Source organism: Spodoptera frugiperda, chromosome 28 (assembly GCF_023101765.2).
Source record: "Spodoptera frugiperda isolate SF20-4 chromosome 28, AGI-APGP_CSIRO_Sfru_2.0, whole genome shotgun sequence".
NCBI classification, from domain to species: Eukaryota; Metazoa; Arthropoda; class Insecta; order Lepidoptera; family Noctuidae; genus Spodoptera; species Spodoptera frugiperda.
In genome coordinates, this window is record NC_064239.1 from 4,729,161 (window position 1) to 4,752,190 (window position 23,030).

The 23,030-nt window shown below is 33.6% G+C and overlaps 2 protein-coding genes across 6 annotated transcripts; one reads left to right on the top strand and one right to left on the bottom strand.

The window, feature by feature from the left end:
- The first annotated feature begins 20 nt into the window (after nucleotides 1-20).
- On the top strand, nucleotides 21-17,531 carry LOC118265462 (hrp65 protein). 5 transcript variants are annotated; one of them, XR_004782750.2, is made up of 13 exons: nucleotides 21-188; nucleotides 270-450; nucleotides 937-1,281; nucleotides 1,401-1,607; nucleotides 1,711-1,932; nucleotides 2,077-2,378; nucleotides 2,471-2,734; nucleotides 2,814-3,036; nucleotides 3,667-3,732; nucleotides 16,343-16,382; nucleotides 16,558-16,617; nucleotides 16,817-16,893; nucleotides 17,082-17,531. XR_004782750.2 is itself a non-coding variant. In XM_035578347.2 (10 exons), exons 2-10 carry the CDS (start codon nucleotides 271-273, stop codon nucleotides 6,596-6,598), a joined length of 1,932 nt encoding a protein of 643 aa, XP_035434240.1. In that variant the 5' UTR covers nucleotides 21-188; nucleotide 270; the 3' UTR covers nucleotides 6,599-7,786. The 5 variants fall into 5 exon arrangements, 1 of the variants encoding a protein (XP_035434240.1); XR_007707326.1 differs by having other exon boundaries at nucleotides 16,817-16,889; XR_004782748.2 differs by lacking the exon at nucleotides 16,343-16,382.
- A 1,651-nt stretch (nucleotides 17,532-19,182) lies between these two features.
- Nucleotides 19,183-21,776, bottom strand: LOC118265115 (pancreatic triacylglycerol lipase). Its single transcript, XM_050705890.1, has 4 exons — nucleotides 21,554-21,776; nucleotides 20,514-20,911; nucleotides 19,839-20,042; nucleotides 19,183-19,767 (listed from the first exon to the last, which is right to left on the bottom strand). The coding sequence occupies exons 1-4, from the start codon at nucleotides 21,625-21,627 to the stop codon at nucleotides 19,547-19,549; spliced, it is 897 nt and encodes a 298-aa protein (XP_050561847.1). The 5' UTR covers nucleotides 21,628-21,776; the 3' UTR covers nucleotides 19,183-19,546.
- Nucleotides 21,777-23,030: the final 1,254 nt, after the last annotated feature.

Consider the following 23,030-nt stretch of genomic DNA (forward strand, 5'->3'; position numbering starts at 1 on the left):
TGGGGTAAATTTTGATGAGAGTTGGTAACACTTCAACCGCGATCGCCATTTTTCTCAAACGTCACTGCGCTGCCTCTGCTTGCGTTGCGTGAGTTAGTCGGTGACTCGGTCGGTGACGCGTTGTTTTAATTAAATTTAATAACGGTAATTAAAAATAAAAATCTTCTACTTAACAGTGTTAGCAGTAGGTACGTATAATTTTTTCGTCAAAGTAAACTCTAGTTTTTTATTACCTACTTATCTCACGATTTCACGCATTTTTTTCGTAGAATGCAAATGCAAGCCATGAATCAATTCGGCAATCGTGGTTTTGGTGGTCCACCTCAACCTCAAAGACAGGGCCGTCGTGGTCATCATCGTGGAGGCTTCCGCAATACGAGATTTGATCACAATATGCACAATGCGCAAAGGAATATGAATCACGGTCAAGGAGGTCAACGGCCTAATGAGGTATGTATGATTGTACTATCAGTATTGATATTGATAGTGTTAAAATAGTTTCAAGCGGTTAATTAGTTGGAATTTTGCGTAAAAAAATCAACATACAGCAACGTAGTAACTAAAATAAATGATTCTTCGTAAAGTGGGTGACGGTGGCGAGTTACCGACGCCATTTTGTTCTGTTTTAGCTAGACACCTCGGTATTATTGATTACAGGGCTTCAGGATAGATTGTGTACATTTTCCAGCAAACATTAACTTCTCAATTTCAATGTTCATCTTTGGGTATCATATACTCTAATATGTAGTTGTTTGCCCTATTTTGTATAACATGGCATTTATTTCTTTCACTTTCGATGTTCCCAAAGTACATAGGTAAGGTAATTAATTTGTATTAGTTATTGATTTATACAGGCGCTGCGCTAAAAATCTCGCTTGTTTCTGCACTCCTGTTAGTTTATGATTGATTACTTAATTTAAAATGAAAATATTTTAGGTTAATAAACCAGCTCAACCTGCTGCGAAACCTCAACAACAAAACCAGGCTCAAGTTAAGGCCCAACCACCTCAACAACAACAACAACAGCCCCAACAGCAGCCTAAACCTGAAGTGCAGCAAACACCCGCACCTCAGGCCCAGCCCCCCAAGCAACAGACTCCTCAGCAGCCTCAAGCCAAACCTCAGCAGCAACCCCAGCAGCAGCAGCAGCAACAGCAACAACAACAGAAGCCTGCTCCTGTTGCTCAACCAAAGAATGACTCACAGGATCAAGTGGATAAATCAATCAATGTTGAGCAGAAGCCACAAAACCAACACAATAATCAAAATCAACAACAAAGGGTAAGTTAACTGGTCTTTCATACTATGCACCTAGTATATCTTTCATTGTATTGGTATAGAATTATAATTTTCTATCCTCATGGTCTTTTTGGCTCAACTCATGGTCTTTTTATTCTCAGAACCTTAATGGCAACTTTGGAGGCAACAAGCAACAGGGTGGTTGGGGAGGCCAAGGAAATCAAGGCAACAAACAGGGTGGCAACTTTGGACAAGGCAATAAACCATTTGGTGGTCCTAAACAAGGTGGTCCTGGTGGACCTCCTCGCAATCAACGTCAAAATATGCGAGGACCTCAGCAGGATGGAGGAAAACCAGTGCAAAGGGAGGTTAGTAATAAGTTAATGATAATGTTCTTTAGTGATTTACTAATTTAATTACTGAGAAGTGATTGTTAATAATGAAGAATTCTAATGATGATATTAATTTCAGGAACATATGTTGGCAAACAAACTTAAAGATTTGATGGGTCCCTTGATGGATTTGCCTCCAATTGATCAAACCGAAGTGAAGTTTAATGGAAGAAGTAGGTTGTACATTGGTAATCTCACTGGTGATGTCACTGAAGATGAAATTACCAGCCTGTTCGCACCCTTTGGTGAAACAGCAGAGCTATTCCTTAATAAAGAGAAAAACTTTGGATTCATTAAAATGGTAAGATTGGCACATTTGACATTACAAATACAACTAGATAACTATGCTATGAAAATATATAAAAAGTTACTATACAAGATTAAAGGAATTGATAAATACATTTTTAATGTTAACAATTGTTACTTATTCTTTATTTTTTTGTAGGACTACAGGGTCAATGCTGAGAGGGCAAAGAGGGAATTAGATGGAAAAATGAGAAATGGAAGAACACTACGAGTAAGATTTGCTCCTCACAACAGTGCTGTCAGGGTGAAAAATCTCCCACCATTTGTATCAAATGAACTTTTGTACCGTGCATTTGAGATATTTGGGAAAATTGAGAGGGCATATGTACGAGTAGATGAAAGAGGGAAGACACTTGGAGAAGGAGTTGTAGAATTTGCACGTAAACCTAGTGCATTAGCTGCCATTCGTAATTGCACTGAGAAATGTTTCTTCTTGACTTCGTAAGTTTTATTTATTTCAGTGTAAACCATTTATGAATATTTTAGTCTAATTGTGGATGGTTTTTATTATTGATTAAATATTTTTCTTTTAGATCTCTGCGTCCAGTTATTGTGGAAAGCTTTGAGGAGCCTGATGAGTTTGATGGCTACCCAGAAAAGAACCTGCCCAAAAAGCACCCTGAATTCCTACGTGCCCGTGAGCTTGGACCAAGATTCTCAGAGCCTAGTAGCTTTGAACATGAGTATGGTACAAGGTGGAAGCAGTTGCATGAGCTTCACCGCCAAAAAGAGGAGGCACTCAAAAAGGAATTAGCTGCAGAAGAAGAGAAATTAGAAGCTCAGATGGAGTATGCAAAGTAAGTATTATAATTTTTAATGTATCAAATAAAACTAAACATTAGGTGGACAGAAGTGTTAATAGTAAAGTGTATGTAGATATGAGCACGAGACTGAGCTGCTCCGCGAGCAGTTGCGGCAGCGCGAACAAGACCGCGAGCGTCAGAAGCGCAGCTGGGAGCTGGCGGAGCGCGCGGCCGACGAGCGCCGCGACGCCGAGCGCCTGCAGCTGCTGCGCCAGGAGGAGGAGCTCGCGCAGCGCATGCGCCAGCAGGACGACGAGCTGCGCCGCCGCCAACAGGAGAACACACTTTTCGTGCAGGTGCCTACCTCATTATTATCAAAATATCTCATTATCGTTGGTTAAATGGCAACAAATAGTGTATTTTATTATTTCATCAATTTTATTTTACATGTTGATAATTTTTTACTACATGAGTTGTTTAATTTTCTGTTATTTAAAACTACTTGTCACTAAAAAAACTAAAAGCAACTGTAAAGGAGATTACAGAAAATTATTTAAAATATGTAAAATTTTGCCGATTACTTTAAAACATAAATATCTTTTATTAGTTAACCACCATGGAACCCAAGAACATACCTTAACTTATGTGAACAACACTCTTAACACACGATCTATGGCTGCTGGTAGATTCAATGTACCCAGAGTCACCAATTACTATGGTGACAGGACACTAAACAAGAGAATACCTTACCTATTAAACAATCTGCCAGCAGACATAAGGAGTGAAGCAAAATTAATTAGATTTAAACGTAAATTAAAATTATATTATTTAGACACTTTTAATTTGTAAAAACATATATTATTAACATAGAGATTCAGCGACCCCACAGTCAAACTATTAAAACGGTTTTGTGGGGCTTATTATATTGTAATGTAATTATATGGAAATTGAATAAATAAATAAATAATAAATAATCTATTTAACAGGCACAACGTTTGAACTCAATGCTGGATCGCCAAGAGCAAGGCATGTTTGACCAGCAACAGCCAATGGTAAGTTTATATTTTAATTGAAATTTCTAGTGTCAAATTCTCAGGATACTTATAATATGAGATTTGTGCCATAATTATGTCAACATAATATCTTGCCATTTATTGCCAAGAATTTTTATCCACGAAACATGAATATTTTTTTTAATATGCTCTATAACAATGATAATAGGCAACAATTAATTTTTGTTCTCAAACTATTTTGCGACTACTTAAAGAACTGATATTATAATGAAGTAATTTTTTATTAAGTTTGAATAACATAATTATAGTAAGAAATATTTTCAAAGATAAGTCAAAATTATACATCAATACTCTTATAATATAAACAACTACAATGAAATTTACTCTAGCAACATGAACCTTGATATACCTGAAATCATCTGACCCTCTGCTTTGCAGAATGCGCACAGGAAAGCAAACATACTGAAACTATCAATTGACATTTCATTTTCGACATATTTTAAACCAGTATTTACTAAGGCACAAAATTTTCGCGACTGTTCGTGTTTTCATTGTTATGTGATGACGGCATCACGCGACAAGGGAAATACGCTTTTAGGTTTCTCTGACTTATTATTAACTATTACTGTAATGTAGACCACACGTCAACATTACTTGGTGAATACCAAGCAATACCAATAAGCGGCTTGAAAGAATTCTCAAACGACTGAAGTAAATGTCCGTCCCGTAAAAGAACGAACCTCTAAACATCTGTGTAACTATGAAACTGCGTTGATCGTAACAAAATTACGGAAATTAGGAAACAAATGTTACCTAAATCGACAATATTAACGTATAAAATATTACTACATTTACAGTACAATAATATATTCATAGACTAATAATAATATTTAATAAACTGGGTACTAGCTTTTGTTAATTTATATACTATGCTCAACCTGATAGCAATAAATTTAATTAATTGAAAATTGAAGATAATAATATCTCGATCATATTTAGAACGTCAAACGCCACGTTTTCCACTGCGACTAATGGTGAGCAAAAGAATTTCATGGGTTGTGCATAGAAAACCTTTAAAAGTAGTGTAACTTCAAAGAAAAATATGAAGACTACATTGATATTAATAGTGGGTAATCACTGAGATTAAATTCCAATATATTGCCCTACTTGTCAATTTTATAGATGTAGATTCTAATCGATTCTATTTTCGAATCGAATAATACAAATATTTACGTTAGAAGACAAAACAACAGTCGTCAGTGGATAACTGATAAGAATTCTACACAAAATTTTGGGTTGCTGCACAAAAGATATTTGAATAATAATTATTATCTTCTTTTCATTTGGAGATTATACACAATTACACAGACACATTGAACAGAATCACCTCTTTTAAATATGTCTGTCTGGTTCAATCTTCAACATTTAAGAGGTATAGCTAACTAATGTATGAGATTTAAATTAAAAAAGCTTTTATATATTGGTTTCTCTTAAATCAGGAATCTATTTCCAGTTCATAACTTTACAACTTAAATGTATTAAAACTACATTCATTCTCTACATTTTTTGAAAGTGTTTATGTACGTTTTATATTTGCTGTATTCATATTGATCAGGACGACGATTTTATGTTCAAATATAAAAAAAAATATTTTATAACAATTTCTTATAAACGAAAGTTATGAGACAATTGATATCATATCAGTCATAAGACATCCATCAGCCAGTCACGTCTTCTTTGAAATAATTACTTTCATCAAACTTGTAAACAAGCTTGTGTAATAAACAATACTCTGAGATGACTATGTAGAAAAAAAAAATACACGACAGTTCTTGGCGTGTCTCGTTAACTATTAAATAGCATCATTGTCTGTTACATTTATTTTGGTATGATTTTTTTTGTCATACAATCAAAGATGTTTCAGAATGATACGGAGCCCATACCAGGTTTATTTGTGTACCGTTTTGTAATGTAATATTTTTATATTTTTAAATGATTTTCTCAAATTAATTCAGTTAAAGAGAGTAACACAAGAAATCTGGTAAATGAGCAACACATTGACATTTTGACATTTACATTTGATTGATGTGCCTATTCTATCAAGTTGGAACGAGGCCCCATTTGTCCGTTTCGCTGCGTTCCATCGTCGCATCGTCACTGCAGTCTCTTTTTCCATATTTATATGACGTGCCCCGTTACACCGTTGTTTCGTCGCGACGCAACGGACGAATGGAACCGGGGCCTTAGAGCAGTTAGAATTATCATTATAAATGTCAGACATCATATTATGCCCAATTATAACTGTTAAAGTGGTAACAGTTATTTTTGCCCTACAACTTAGGGTTATCGCAATAAAAAACTATCCAAATTAACATTTATCTAGGTACACCTGTACTCTTCTTCAAATAATTATTTCTTATGAAAATTGTGTTGGCCTTGGCTTTAGTGCTGGCCCAAAAAAACATCTCCTTTATAATATAATAAACAGGACAAATTGACTTAATGTTAAAAAATATTATGTAAAGTTTTGCTAATTAGCTCTCGGAAATTTTGGTCCCTAGTAAATACTTCGAACATTATCACGAACGTCAGTGCTATACGAATGATATTATTTATTATTGACTTACGGTTCGCTTGCGGTTCATTTAACAGTAAAAGAGCAAAAGTGAAGTTTATACTTCATACTTCGTCAGTTCATCGTAGACCAAGTTGGTAATTTTTTGAAATACACTTTATTCCTTTAGTGAAATTCTATTAGAAAGTATTGTGATTGCTTACTTAGGATGGAGGCTACAGAGACCAGTACGACATGCCCCGTGGGAGTTATGATGACATGCCGCCAAATCGCGGTTGGGAAGGACCGCGCCAAATGGACGATTACCCTAACAAACGTCGCCGTTTTTAAAACTGCTCTTAAGAGCAAATAGTGTGTAAATCCGTGTTTCCGACTGTGGAGCATTTTATACTGTTTCGTGGTCGTTGGTTGGGTGCAAATAAAGGGAAATTGACAAAATTATTAGGTGAAAACGTATGAGGGCAAATGTCGGTTTGTATACAAACTTATGGACCGGCCAGTGTTATTCGTTACGTTTTAATTTAAAATTTTAATTATAAAAATATATCTGCGCGATTTCATTACAGGAAGCGCCAAATTATGAACCCATTATTTGTCCTAACCAAAGGCTTTAAATTATTATCACATAATTTTTTAAATAATAAACTCACCGTAGTAATAAATTACGTTAGGCATTACTTTTAAGTCTGCTAATAACGAGGTACCTCGTTTTTTACTGTTTCGACATCAGTGTGAATTACAAAAATGTTTATTCCACTAGAGAGACAGCTATTATCACATTGATCATTGGTCGAGTTAATAGTCAACTCACGGCTTTAAATATTTTCTTATACCTTTTGTATAATTGTATCTCCATTATACAATTAAATGAATTTATATTAAATTGACAAATTATAATGGTAACATTCCTGATATTGCACCACACCAGTATATAATTAGATACTTCATTATGATAGCATTAAATGTGAAAATTATGTTTATCCCTGGTACCAAGGGTTAATAAATAATAATGATGCTGAATCACTAGATATCACTTGTAAAATTCAACACAAGTGGTTTAGTATAATAAAAGGTACCTTTAATCGTTTTGTAAACACAATATTATCCTGAATAAAAAAATACTATTTGTTTATGAATTACCTTTATCTAAATTTCCTGATCACCAGAATAGGTTTAGCATCTCTAATAGTACCTGGATTAAATGGTACGATTTATTTGTATTCCCAGAATGGACCCTAAAGAACCCTCAGTTCTGTAATGTTTCATGTATTATGTATTAGACTTAAATATATATATGCTTTTACTATCTATACTGGAGGCATATTGAGGTGCTCTCTACCTCTTCTACTGCCACCATTGCAATATCATAAAGTGGCATCAGTTAATGATTACTGAGAATAAAAGCCAATAATTATATTTATAACTTTGAGCATAGTGAATTGAGTGTGAAGAGATTATTTAAACATTTGGTAAATTAGTTATTTTTAACGTCTTGAATAAAAAAAATATAGTAAAATATTTTTGAATTCTTATTTCCAAATAACCCTGTCGATTTCTACATTTATCAACTAAATTGATCTTCTGTGGAGATATACTCCCTCTATATTTTGTAATTTGAAATGAATTTAAAATTTATTATTATTTTTGTAAACAGTGTTAAGGCTAATTAGTGAAGCCTCTCTCTCTCTCTTATTTTTCCATAATTGGTAAGACATGCAATGCAAGATGCATTCTGTTAAACAATTTATTAGTTTACTTAAAACCATATTGTGCCCTCTCATCACAGCAGCTGGGTGACCGGTTGTTGTGCAGTATTGCGCAAATTATTATTAAAAAAAAACATTGCATGGAGTTTAGAAATTTGGTGGTTATTAACCCTCGTGCTTCGGAGCGCACGTTAAGCTGTCGGTCCCGGTTGTCATAAGAACTATGACAGTCGTTACGGCTAGTCAGAAGCCTCGAAAATCTGACAACGAGTCTAAACAAGTATGTGGTATATCACCTTTAGCGGGTTGTGGAGAGTAGATGGCAGTCGCTCCATGTTTCTCAACACGATGTTGTTAAGAAAAGTTGACAACAAGCCAGAAATGTATTCATTTTAGAACTTAATCACGACTACGAATTCAACATCAACATTAACTATTGAGAGTGGAACTGTCATGCATTTCAGTAATTATCTTTTTAGATTAGTGTAGTTATGTAGGCAAGTGGAAAACTTAAGTAAAACGATAAATTAATGTTAAACGGATTGTCCTAATGAACGCGGATGGTATTTCATCGTGCAAATAAACTATCAACGAGGTTAATATTTTCTGCCCAAAAATTTGAATAAAAAAGATTGAGTTTCACTTCAATGCGCCGAACTCGACTAAATATCCTATGTCTGGGTAGTATTCTGGCCTAATTTGACTACGAGCCTATCTTGCACCCTATAAGATTCGAAACTTGCGCCAATTTTTTTCTTTCTTCCACAGTCATTTTTGTCTCTTATGCGTCGACACTCGACAGATACCACCTTTTTGATTAAGATAGTTGCGTATTCGCGTTCAGTTAGGACAACATGTTTTTTGTGGGTTTTCACAATTAGGTTTTTGGCATTGTGAAATGATGACTGATTTTCGTTGCAATAAAAGAAAAACAAATTTTATAGATTGGTTTGTTCGTCATTTACGTATAAATATACTTTTCATTTAAGTATATGATATATTTAAAAGACTATATTGTTTGAATAAGTTACTGTAAGTCAGAACTACTACTTTGCCGGCAAAACATTAGATTTACTGACAGAGTTATAATGCTGGCCCAGCAGTATGATCAACATGGACTACTAAATGTCTGGTTAACATGGAGTGTCTCTGGTAAACTTAATGATTCGTCTCTTACGAGGAAAAGTAATTTTACTGATAAACTATGTATATACGACATATTTGAATGCCCCCTTCGAATTAATGAGCTTTTACTAAAATAATTTCTTATTTTAAGTTATAAACATAGTTCCAGCTTCCTTAAATGTACTCCTTATGATAGATTACATCCAATTTCAAATTAGGGTTCCATTTGAGCTTGTTTGTTATTTTTGTTTTATTTTTTTCCTTACATGAATACTTTTGTTAATGAATAAATGTTTGACCTAGGCTAAATCTAGGTACTACGTATGACGTCAGAGAAGTATCTACATACATACATATCGTCACACCTCGCACAGGGTGCCACTTGTACACCCACATTTCATAATTATTTATATTGTAAGTCCTATGTAATAGTTGGTAAGCCTATTGCCATATACCGGGCACATTTCCAGACTCCGTGTGAGAAAATTTCAGGCTCGGGACAGGAGGTCATAAGCAGTTGAATCAATCAAACAATCTGAAAAACTGTCACACCTGGATGCGTTCACAAAGCTCTAACTGTATTTTGTACGGAACCATTTTCTATAATGTCGGGCTGCCCTATCTTCTGTTTTAAAACACATAAGATTCCGTAGTACGAAACGTAATAGTATTGTATTTGTGATATAAGTTTATTTTTTAACTGTATAAATTGAATGCTGGCAAAAGTTATTCCTGAATTGCCATCTCTACTTTTATAGGAGTTCGTTTCGACTTTATTGCGCAAATTAGGCGCATGACAGTTAAAACTGTTTGAAGTTCAATTTGTATAATCACAAAGGTTGCTATTACTATGTAAAGTCGTGAAGTAAACCTTTACATCAACTATTAATAGGTCGTTTTTGCTATATAAACTTATAGAGCCAAACGGTCAAACGCTTTTTAGTCACCACCAAAACCTTTATACATCATTTACCCAGCTTTTTTGACGAGGCAATTAGATAATGCTAGGTATTACCAACATGGATTAGTAAATGTCTGGTCAACATGGACTGGTAAATGAAAGGTTTTATGAAAAATACAATGATTACTTAATCCTTTGTCATTAATTTCAAACCCATTATTTTTACAAACTAGTTTGACCTAGGCTAAACTAGTCCTCTCTTATTTCTACTCGCAGGGTTTGAAGTAACGTAAACTAACGAGTAGCATCACGGAGGTCATAGCGAGCGAGCGAAGCGAGCTCTAACTTATTTGCCTATAATGTCGGGCTGCCCTATCTTCTGTTTGAACGAAACGTTAGAATTCTGATTTTTTTTAACATATAGATTGAGTGCTGGCAAAAGTTCCCATTGCAAACTTTTATGGACACTTTTTAAACCAACTTATGTCAGTAGGTATATCTTAGGTCAGGTACGGTGAACCTTCACATTTTGACGAGCCAATTAAAAATGTGTATTGAGGTCGTAGGTGCGCCATCAAACAATTTTTACTTGTTATATTACTTACTGTTATCAGTAGCAACAAAGTTTACATTTAGCCTGATGGTAAGCAGTCACCGCAGTGTACCTATATACCTTTAATTCTTGAGACATTACAAACGCATAGCCGGTTAATAATCGTAGTTTTAAACAAAACTTGTGGTGGTGGTAAAATAATGTTCCATACCATCAATGGTACGCGTGCCGATGGTTCGCCATCCCTGTTTCAGGTTATAAATATGTGATTTAGTGCCATCTTAAACAGCTAATCACTTATTAATCTTAAGACGCTTTTATTAAATTCATTATACATAATAATTATAGCTTTTGGAGATCTGCTTGAACATCAATGAACCCTATTGAAATAGTGATTTCAATTCCAATTTTGTATTGAAGTAGTTATTTCAATAGGGTAGGGCCTGAAATTCAATTTAATGGAATTTCTAGCGAAGAAACTAATGGTAAGATAATGGTTAAAAGGTTTGTGACTTAGCACTCATCCAAATAAAAAAATAAAACTAGTTAGACAGGTCTACAATCTGCTTCAATCTGTAAAATTTCTTTTATATATTTTTAACAATTATTTTGCAAGTAAACGAAAATTACCCAAGGACTTTCACAGACTGAAGTCAGTGAATATTGCTGGTGTTTGTGCCTACGTTGGTCTTTCAGAACTAATACGACTCAGTAATTTCTTATACTTTCTACTATAAAACTAATTTACGCGTTCCTTGTCATATCACGCGACGGCACTAACTTATTAAGGCACTTAAGTACACAATGTAATGAACTTAGATACTAAAATTACATTTTATAGATTCCGTACAAAAAAGTAATTACTGGCATCATAAAAACATCCATATTTGAGCATCTATGTAAGCTCAGGCTTGGCAATTAACGTGTTATCGAAATGTGAAAATAACTTGTAACAGAGGTGGACAAACTTTTTAGTAGACTAGAACTTGGCAGTCTCTTTTTTGTTTTGCTTAGAATCTAACCCTCATACCTCCCGTTTACGGCTGATGCAAGCTATTTGCAGTGTGGGTCTATCTCTATATGAATGTAACATTGCTTGAGTCTCGTAACAATGTTGATTAAATTTGAATGTGATGACATTACAGGCAAGCGTCCACAGGCTCGCATCGTACGAATTGCACGCATTCCGTATGACGTTATCAGTACGCATCGCATGTAGGCATTGCTGATGATGCGGTCCGTACGATGCGGATCAGTGGACGCGTACCTTACAACCCCTGGCTTTTATTTTTAACTAATAATGGCGGTGCTAAATGTATATATAAATAACAAAAACTACAATACGTTTAAGTATAATAAGTGTGTTGGAATACTGTTGTATTTGAACGAACTTGTGAGACCTATTAATCCCCACGTTTATGATCTACTTACTCATAACGTAGCCATTGTGGAGTTGCATACAATGTAGGTTAAAAGTAAAAGTTAGGAGAGTTGAAAGTATTGTTTAGCTCTTGACTTAAGGTCATTACATACAGTAACGGTACGGACTCGGCACGGTTGCGGCACGGCGTTTTTGCTTTAGAAATAACACAAAAAAAGCTGTAAGCGCGCGAATTTGTATTGAAGTTATGAATTATACTATACGACGGCGAACGTAAGATTCAAATGACACGAGATAATAGCTGGGTTGGAGCGGTGCCGTTACTACATGCGATGTTGCATGAACATTTAACTATTTTTCACGCAACTTCAAGGAACACATTCATATACGTTTTACATTTTTATTATTTAAGACTGTTACAATTTTGTTCGTTGAATGAATCGATTTACCGACGTCAATTGAATTAAAAAATTGTCTACGATGCTCAAAATTATCGAGGCTCGAAAGGCTTGTTTAAATAAAAATAATAAATGAGCTCGTATTTATATATAATTTTAATCAAAAGAAGAACCGATGTTCTCGAAAAGAAAAGAAATACTGATTGTTGCACTAAAATGTACAAGAACGCCAACGAGCTTGTTGTACAATAACTCCAATAAACTGGATGTCTGTGTCTGTAGAAGTTACCACACTGTAATTTTAAGGCTTGGGCCGGAAATGTTGGTCTCGTTTCATTATTTTACATTATCTAGGAATGTATTGATTAGCTATTTAATAGATCGCAATATTTATAAGGTATTTAAAGTTCGAACCACTATTTTATGTCGTCACCGTGACATGAAAAATTATTCAAGAGCGGATCAAGCATAAATATTACAAAGGTGCACACAACAGTAATAGTGTAATTAACAAAGTTTGTTACACACATTTGATTTCAATATATAGCCATAGAAAAATGAGTCATTTCTATATTTATACACATTTTTCCTTACAGGCGTAAATTGTGAGAAAAAATCTGAAGCAGCCAATAACTTGAGTTAATAAATATCAGTGCTTATTTCTTCGTTCTTATTTTCTTAGTTGTACATATATTGGCAAATATCATAAGCAGCAATCTGTTTTGTAAGATATTTTTAGTTCTAGTACAAACTTGGTATCACCAATACATACAAAAAGGAAATTGGCACTGATATAAAACTATTGGTAAGTAAGTATTTAATTACCGTGCATAGACACGAGTATTTAATTAAATACAGACGACCGCAAATTAATCGACCACAACCTCAAATTTATTTATTAGATTTTCAGCTTTATTACAAAACAATAAACTTGAATAATCTTTTAAAGAAATTTGACAATTTGTGGTGGGTTGATGCGCTGCGTGTACCTATACTTCGTTGAAAAAAATTAAGTCATATGTCACAAGTATAACATTTAGTATTTTTCATCGTGTTTTATCTTTTTAATGTGCGACAATATGAGAATTACCGTGAATGCAGATGCTCTGATATTTGTATCTACGCATTTTACGTTGAAGTTATGACCATGGTAACTACATTAATGATAGTGATCGGGCATAACTAGTACCTTGCCACACAATATCTTAAAAAATCAATGTGATAAAATACATGTAATGAAAATTCTGAATATCTTAAAACAGCAGCCAGTGTTGCCAACCACAGCATAGAGCTAAACTGTAGATATTATAATGTTTATTTTAAATAACGTGAGTACTATTTAAAAGCTAGTATTGCAACTCTGAAAAATGTGATTAGCAATTACTGAGTACGATTAAATTGTACTCTTAACAGTAAAAAGGTTCATCCATAACAGCAATAGTAGCTGATAGTATCATTAGTTGCTAGGTATCTCATTTTCAATTTCCAGATTTTCCGAATCATGTTTATTCTTAAAATTGTACATGCTTTATTAGAATTTGTTTAAGTGATCTTATACAAAAAAGATAGATTTTAAGGTCCGAACTGAGAGAATTTGTAAAAAACAGTAGATCTACAGTTAGAACTAGGGGTTGGCAACACTGGCAGCAGTCACTGCTGATAAGTTTTTCAGGTAAGATTATTTTTTTACATTTTTCTGTTAACTGTTGTAACTTTGCCAATCATCTGCTGACATTTGGACGTCGACTTCAGGGACACCCTGTATGAAAGTGTATTGTTTTCAGATATTACTACTTGTAGTTTCTTAAACTAGAAGGCAAAGGTATCATTAGACCACTATGAATTGGCATTTTAAAGCTTTGCCTTTTGTAGTTGTTTTGTCTGGTTTGATGCACTCTTTACAATCAAAATTATATTTTCATATGGATTTAACCAACGATACAGTCTGCCAGTGTGAGTGTGGCGATGATGGAACCATTTTTTATTTACTAGTGTCTAAATAGATACAAAAGAATTCATTAAAAGAACAAAATCCTAACTTAGTTCCGACTTCGAGTTATCCCTGGAATAAACGTTCGTTGTTGTTTTGTATTTAATCAATTCTCATTCTTTGAGATATTTCTTCACCTTTTGTAATCAAATTGGTGTGTATGAAAAATGTTATTGATTGCTAAAGGTTTCTCAAAACATTTTTCCTTTCAATAAGTAGATTTTCTGGTCAATCAAAACCTTATTCCTTATTTCTTTCTGATTGTTTAGGATCGACAAAGTTTTCATGCGCTGTTATGTGCCTATTTATCACTAAGAACACCAATATATTTAATACCTAATCAGGTAAAATTCATATTGATATCATTTTTTTATGTGTGCGAGTGGTGTGCAATTTTCTTTCGAGATGAATATCTGATGCTCAGAAAAATCTCTGTATCGTGATGTTTTACCTTTTGTGGTTACAGTCCTGTTGTAAAGTGTTATTATATTATTTGTAAAATACTGGTAACTACTGCGATGTAGCTTGCCTGCACAACTTAATATTTTTTATTTAGCCTCAAAAAGGATTGGAGCTTTACGCGAAGAACAGAAAGAAAAATACCACATTTACTTCCAGAAGACGCCTTGTATATCTGTCTGACATTCAACGGCATTCTCTGAGTAACGAACCTGGTAAGTTGAGAGCCAATTGAAACAAGTCTTCACCGTCCCGGTTTTATGAATGACTTGTTGTAAATTTAGACAATTCTAAGCTGTATTTCGAACTAAGCTGAAAAATATATGTTACCTCTAAATCCAGACGGTTGTTAATGCACATTTTTGTACAATCTAAATATTAGGTAGGCCTCGGTTAACACATAATTTTTCTTATTATTTTCTGGTTTGGAATTTACAGCAGTAAAATGTATGCTAATCGTCACTTTTTAAATCTTTTTTGCTATCACATATGTACTGGATAGGTTCTACAACTTCTATGATCGGTTGATAGCTTTTTAGCGGTAACAAATGTATGAAAATAAAACTAACAGCTTATCTTCTGAAATAATAAAGTGAAGAATTATGATACCGTTTTTAATCTATTCTAAGTTTTTTAACTTAGAGCGATTATACGAGGTATATTGCACTGTGATGAAAGATGTATTCTGGTTTTAGAAAACAAAAATAGCAAAGATATATTGGGTGAAGAAACACAAAATACTTCGGCGTTATACTAACGATTCTATACCGATTACGAAATTGAAACTTCTACGATACGTTATTATTGCGTGAACTGGATAGTGTATTTACAAAATATTGTTCTACAAGATTTCTAGCAATGCACAATTAACTTTATTTTATTGGATCTTCGTTCACACATCATCAAATTGACAGTGTGGCACTATTCACAAAATTTACATAATACGATGGATTTATATGGCATTGAGGAATCCGAACATATTACGTTATTTGATGATCATCTGAATGATGTGTGAATGTTTGATATCTGACGATGATAATTCTTCAAATTGGTAAAAGTTTAGACTTATGCCAAATAGTTCTTAATTGATGGTATACTCGATTCTTATTCGTGCTGGGTTGCACAATTACGTGCTCCCTTTCCTATAACTTATTTATCTAACTACCATTACCATGTACAATACATTTGTAGTCATACTACAAAATTGCATTACTAAATTATATACAACTTCAGTACAATTCTATATTCCCTAGAAAAGTATAATACTATTTCCATAGAATTTAGCTTCTATTCTTTTAACTGAAAAAACTTATCTTATTTATAACAATTAGAAAATTATAAATTAAATAGTTGTTTATAAACCCTAAGATAAATATTAATAACCAACAAAAATATACTGAATTGAGTTACTAGTATAATAATTTAAAATGATTATAATTATTTGAATATCATGAACTTTATTTCCAAAATGCCTTCTGTTATGGAAATTATAACAAATCGGTACTTTAAAATGCAAATGTTTAAAATTTAAAAACTAATTTTAATATTATTATGTTCACAGGTTTCAGTTTTTAGTTAGACATCTCCCGGCATATATTCTGGTAATTATAAACAATTAATCTTTCCAAATATTTTAGTAATGTTTTGAAAATAAAGTGCTTTATAAAGATTGAAAGATTTTAATTATAATCATTATGAATTATTTGTTAACAAAACGCGTACTGACTGAGAAACAATTTTCATTTAAACTGAATGTTTCTTTTTTCTTTATTTCAGATGACCAGGATAGAAGCCTTATCAATATTATAGTCAACTGAAAGATGATTTATGCCCGAGGTATGTATGCTTTTTCCATTTAATGAATTAATCTTTGGGATAACTTGGGATATACTATGATGATTCCTTTTTTTTGTCTTCTTTTCCCGACTGATGCATAATGAAGCATAACCATTAAAATCTGATATTTGAAAAATAGGTATTACGTATTACTTTTCAATTGTGTGACGTGAATCTAAAGGGACTTAATTTTTTTCAGTGCATTGGCTGCCCATGGCTCCGCGGTGTTAGCGCTCGAGAACATTACCTATCTCACCACACGCTATTGGAATGTAGGTAATATTGGTGATCATTTTATTATTTTATTTACTTTGCAATTTTTCATGATGATTCTTATTTTTTTGTCTTCTTTTCCCGACTGAGGCATAATGAAGTATAACTCAATATGTTCTGATAAACCTCAAGTCTTGTTAAAAACAACTTTGTTCTATTAAAATATTAACAATAAAATTTGTTTGTTGCAGATCTAATGAAGGAAGTGCAGCTTTGAAAACTAAATGTTTTGTTATTTTTTTGCATTCTCATGATTACAGTTGTTGCTAGTTAAGCATAATATTTTATTGCACGATATATTGTTGCAAGAAACATTATTCTTATATTTGTAAATATTTCTCTGCTTAATTTTTCAAATAATATATGATCGTTACTTAAAACTGCATACTTATTAGTCTCGATCATCGTTATTTCATAATTGGTAAAGTATAGTACACTATTGGTAAACAAGTGAAAGTAATTGATCTACAACCGTGCATATCATTGGTGATAGGCACACGATCTCTGTAGATTAAGTCTAATTATTATAAGGTTACTTAATGGGAAATATTTAGAAATAGAGAATAGACAGTAAGATTTTAAATACATAGTCAAAGACTGTATTATTTTTACCACAATATACATAATGTTTCTTTAAGAAATGGTTTTATTTTCATATCCTGGAATTGGTCGTATTTAGGGTGGTATGCGAATTTCGCGACTTCAATTTCGAGATATCGCAAGATTGGCGGTTTTATTTTTACAAATAATCATAGTAATGAAGTTGGAGACGGAACTTCTAACCCGTTAAGGCTTAGTTCTACATTTAATTTTATCGAGAAAAGTCGGGGTCGAAGGGGTCGAACCCCTCCCCCTAAAAATTATACTATTTTAATATTTTTTTTTACTTTTTTGATATCAATGGTTGTATGCGTCGTAGAAACAAAAAAAAACGACAAACGGTAGCTAATAACCTTGGCTAACTAATTCATTACTTTTTCATATGTTTGATAATATTATTAGAACTTATAACGGGATATTTACCATGTTTATTCATTTTATCGAGTTTCCGATATTTCGGCACTGTTGCAAGCGCCATGTTCACGGATTAACTAAATCAAACCACTGGATTGAGTTACATAACCCACAAGTTATCTTGACAGAACGCCACTATATACCTAGACTGGTAAGAGAATCTATTGAGATAACCAATTACAAAAATTTCAACCGGGAGGATGGGTTTCAACTGTCGATGGGCTTGGAATCCAGTGGTCCAACTATGTAAAACCCGCAAAACCGCCAAGAAAGAAGAAAGTTCGCGAGCGGACACAGTGAGTTTTGTGTGTCGAGAGTTAAGCCGAGTTACAAGTGACAATGGTAGTGGTATTACCGGTGTCAGCAAAAAACGAACAAGAAAGCGGGTAGACCGATTTGTCTGCTCGTAAACACCCACCCGCATTTACTCCAGTTAATCCGTGAACATGGCGCTTGCAACAGTGGCGAAATATCGGAAACTCGATAAATTGAATAAACATGGTAAATATCCCGTTATAAGTTCTACATAATAGTATTGAGTGACCATGTCAGTTTAAAAACTGTTTGATAATGTTTTGGTGAGAAAAAAAAATCATTTGTGAATTATTTTTACCGAAAAAATCACTATTTTTCAATATTTTCAATTAGGGGTTCAACCCCCATATTATTATTTTTGTCGATAAAATTAGATGTAGTACTCAGCCTTAACGGGTTAGAAGTCCCACCCCTATCACATTGTATATAGTATAGCTGATGAAGTTGGAGACAGAAGCTAGTTTTCTTTTAATAATTTAGTTTACTAATTTTATTTTGATGTACATAACAGTCAAAACAATATCAAATGAAAGAAACAGCCAGTCTCCTCTTCTAATATCATACAAAAATCCTTTAATAAAGCAATCTTGTTAAACTCTTGAGATCTAGTCTATTTTTCGACCGTGATTAATCTAATAAATGGACCAGACTTTCACTAGCTTTATAAATACCAGAATCCACAAAATTTGTTCATGAAAATATACTTAGTCTGGCCATAAATACTGTTACATTTAAAAATAAAAATATATTACATTTGAATTTCGAATCTGTCATTTTTATACGATTGTTAATAATTGTGTTGTGTTTTCTCATTTTGGCGCCAATATTGAAGATTTGGCTTGATAATGTCGCATGATTTTTAAATAATTCACGTGAATTCTGAAGCTATTACTTGTCTCAAAGTAGTATTTGACCAAATATTATGTTAGAGAAACACGGACTCTCTTCGACTAAAACAGGTCTTTCGTGGTTTTGTAATAGGAATGTACTATTATTATACCTTTCCAATATCACCATTAAACGGTGTAGTTTTTACGCATGTTGTACAAAACTGCCACATAAATTTTTTCACTGCTGTAAGTTACAACCAGTACCAAAAATGTCAAGAGCCCATAACTGATTTCAATTATAATACTGGGAGTTTTTAGTTCTTTGACAAATATAGCAGTTTGAGTGCCAAGAAAATATTGTACTAGGAAAGCTGATACAAGAAGGAGTTTTTAATTGTTTATGGTAAAACTATAGTACAACTACAAACATATTTATTGTACTTACATAATATAAACATATATAAGTATGTCAATAAATATATCTCAGAATTTATGTGCTAGAACTCTTCACCTCTTGCAAATTCCGGTTCACTATTTGTATGAAGATAATAGTCTCCTCTACTATCTGTTGAAACAGGGTATCCCATATTTGTAGGGTTTACTCTGCATTCGCCATTTTCAAACTTGTCCCAGCTTTCACATGGATAAGAAGTAAAAGGAATTTTTGAGTCTATCGATTCTCCGAAGAATAGATTTGAACGTCCATGGCTGCAACCCTCTGAAATATGAATTTTATGTCAACCTTATTTAGTTTTAATAAAAATCTTAATTATGAATAGTACGGTATACCTAAAACCGGTTGTATCCCCTCACAACCAGGTTGTTTTGGCCGGCCACTGTTTGCATAGAAATCAGCATGCCCGTGGCTTTTTGCGTACCCATAAATTCCAGCACAGGTATGAATAATGTCTACAAATTCTGCGTCGCTTTTATCTAGACGACAATTTGGTGGCATTAATGGAAGCTCAAAGAGAGGTCGAGCAGGATCCAGACCTGAGGAGCGTTTGAGGCGTAAATCTTTCGTCTTTATAAATAAATAAAAGTAGTGATTGTGTGGAGTGATGTAAGTGAAATGACGACGTGATGACGAAAGAAGATCAGTAAAAACAAAGATCACTAACATAAAGCCTAATATTCAATTCCCACAAATACACGTTTGGCCTATTAGCTATAAACCTAGGTATATTTCACTCTTAAATATGAAGGTGCAATAAGAATCGATGTCTATTTCAACGAACTAATAACATGACTACTGGAATACGGGTATACAGTAAGTATATAGTACTAATTAGGTACCTCTTATTTCAGGAAGCTCAGTAGAGATGACACGATTTCTGAAATTACTGCCCTCTCTCGCCATTGACATCAATTACGTATTGAGTAGACGTACAGTGCCTATATATGTATGGATGGATGGATGTTATTAGTGCAGCGTGCATCATGTTTATATTTTAAGAGACTCACCAGTGATTCTATTTATCGTTTGATTTGAAAATAAACCTGTATAACCCATAACATGAGAACCTAAACTATGTCCTATCAAATGCATGGACCTGCCATCTACACCATAACTATTTGCAATAGCGTCTAATAGTTTAGCGGTTTTTTTACCAACATATCTGGTGCTAAACGCAGACCACGGATATATTGGATTTTTAGACAATTCGCTCCAATCTATGGTAATAACATTAAAATCGGATTTGTTTAAGAATTCATCTTTGATATTCTGTAGCCAATCCACGTTTTCTGCAGACATCCATCCGTGTGTCACAACTTTTATTTCGTTGGACGAGTTAAAGTATTTGCTTGTAAATGTTTCATTGCCATCAGGAACGTTTAACTGCTCCGCTTCCGTGTTACGTCTAAAATATAAATAAATTGCTTATTAAGTATTTTTCGAGCAGCTTTTTTTTTGTGAGGGGAAAATCATCCAATGATCTCTCCAAGCCTTGGGTGAGGCAATAGAATGTCTGACACTGAATATAAACCCCATTCCCACTCCTGCTTTGAGCCAGAGTTGGAGCTCCGGATTTGCTTACCTACCTACTATGTCATAGCTTAGCACGATACTAAATCTTGATATTTCAAATAACTTAATAACCAATGTGCACTTTTAAGGAAAACTTGTCAGCTCTGGTCTGATGTTGTTACTTGATCTTGATCTCATGTAGAAGCACGTTTTTAACCGCAAATAACAGCCCTAAATCTTTAAACCCTTATATTTTCACTTACGGCGGAATACGTGCTACGAGTTACGCGCTACGTGCTTCGATTGGAGTATATTTCAGCACAACCACAATGTAAAACTAGGAGATAGGTTTAGGAATGCTATTATTTATAATGGTCTCGTTTTGGCAATATTTTAATAAAATGAAATATTATCGTTTCCATATAGATATAGTAAACTTACGATGGTGTGCCACGTTATTCGAGGTTTAATTTTTTGTTACCACGTACTTACCTGATATTAACCGTGCCCAGATTGTTATTTTGAAAATAAGTACCTTGTATATAAAAAATAGTAAGCATCTCCAAACATTATTCCCCGTGTTTCCTGTGGTAGAATAGAGAAATTCATCGTATGTGTGTTTCCATTGTCATCGTAAAAATAAATCCATTCTTCTCCATACTCGGGGCCCTGTTCGTTTTGATAATCGAGAGCAGATGCTGTAACAGATATTTATAACGTGTCTCAAGTATAAATATTTAAAACAAAAATGTTTATTGTAACTGTCACACTGGTTTAGTAGTAAAAGTAACTTAATGTTCAATATACTTATTAAAATATTTTTTGCTAAAATACAACTGTATGTCATTTTTACCAATTGCTAATGCAGATAATATAATAGCTAGTTTGGAAATCATTTCAGCGTGTATGCGTTGTACGCGTGTTGGCGTTGAGGTATTAGCTTCGACTAATTTGGATTATTCTTAGCTTTCCAGGAAAGGTACCAACGGATATTTGTCTTATCACTAGCCATGTTTTAGAATTTTATCTCTCACTTATTACCTACGTATCTACCGACTTTTTTACTTACTCATACAGGACAGCGAATGTTATGTTAGAAGACGCTTCTATTGAAGAGTTCCTGAAAATTTTTTTGCTCGTAATATCTAGTTCCTTGTCAGCCAACAGAGCATGCTTTATTATTAAAGGGTTAGGCGTTATTTCTTAACAAAAATTGTCAGTTCAGGTTTAGGTAGTTGTAGTATAGTTATAGATAAGGACATCTAATAGGTAGCCTTATGTAGGTAAGTATTTCAGTCTTGATTTCGCCCTGCCCTGGTGATACTCCGTGGGTGGGTGGTTTGGTCTAGTGCACTAGTCTAGTCACAAGCAGGTTGTTGATAGGAGGATGATATGATGAATAAAAGTTGCTAGACAGCTGTTTTATTTCAATTTCGATATTCTCCAGTCCTTGGTTTGTGTGCACCTTTGCTACCGAATATTGGGTGGGTTACATGTATAAGAAATGTCTTATTTTATTTAGGTTACTTACCAAGTACTTATCTGTTCAGATTGGGGTAAAAATAATACAACCATATAATCATAGCAACGTTATTGTATTTTTATTTTTTTGAATTGAATCCTTTTTGTGCTTACACAGTAAACACATGATCTCAACACTTATAACTAAAAATATTCTATAAATGAAAATGGATATTTACTCGAGTTATAAAAATGTTGCTCGTGCATATTTTGTTTTCAATCGAGGCAAACTTATTGTGGAGTCGTTGGAGTAACAGTTAAAGTGCTCAGTATGATATTTTGAAGATTCGAGTATTTTATAATATCACTTATTGTGCTGAGATATTGTGCATTATGCCTTAAGTTTTTAATATTTGGGTGCCCTGTTTCACCGCAATACATTCTGCCAATGTGCAATAACTTCGTTTACTTACTTTCCTTTATACAAACTGATACATACGATTTAGTTACATTAATCTAATATATTGCTATCTTTTTCATTTTAGTCTAGA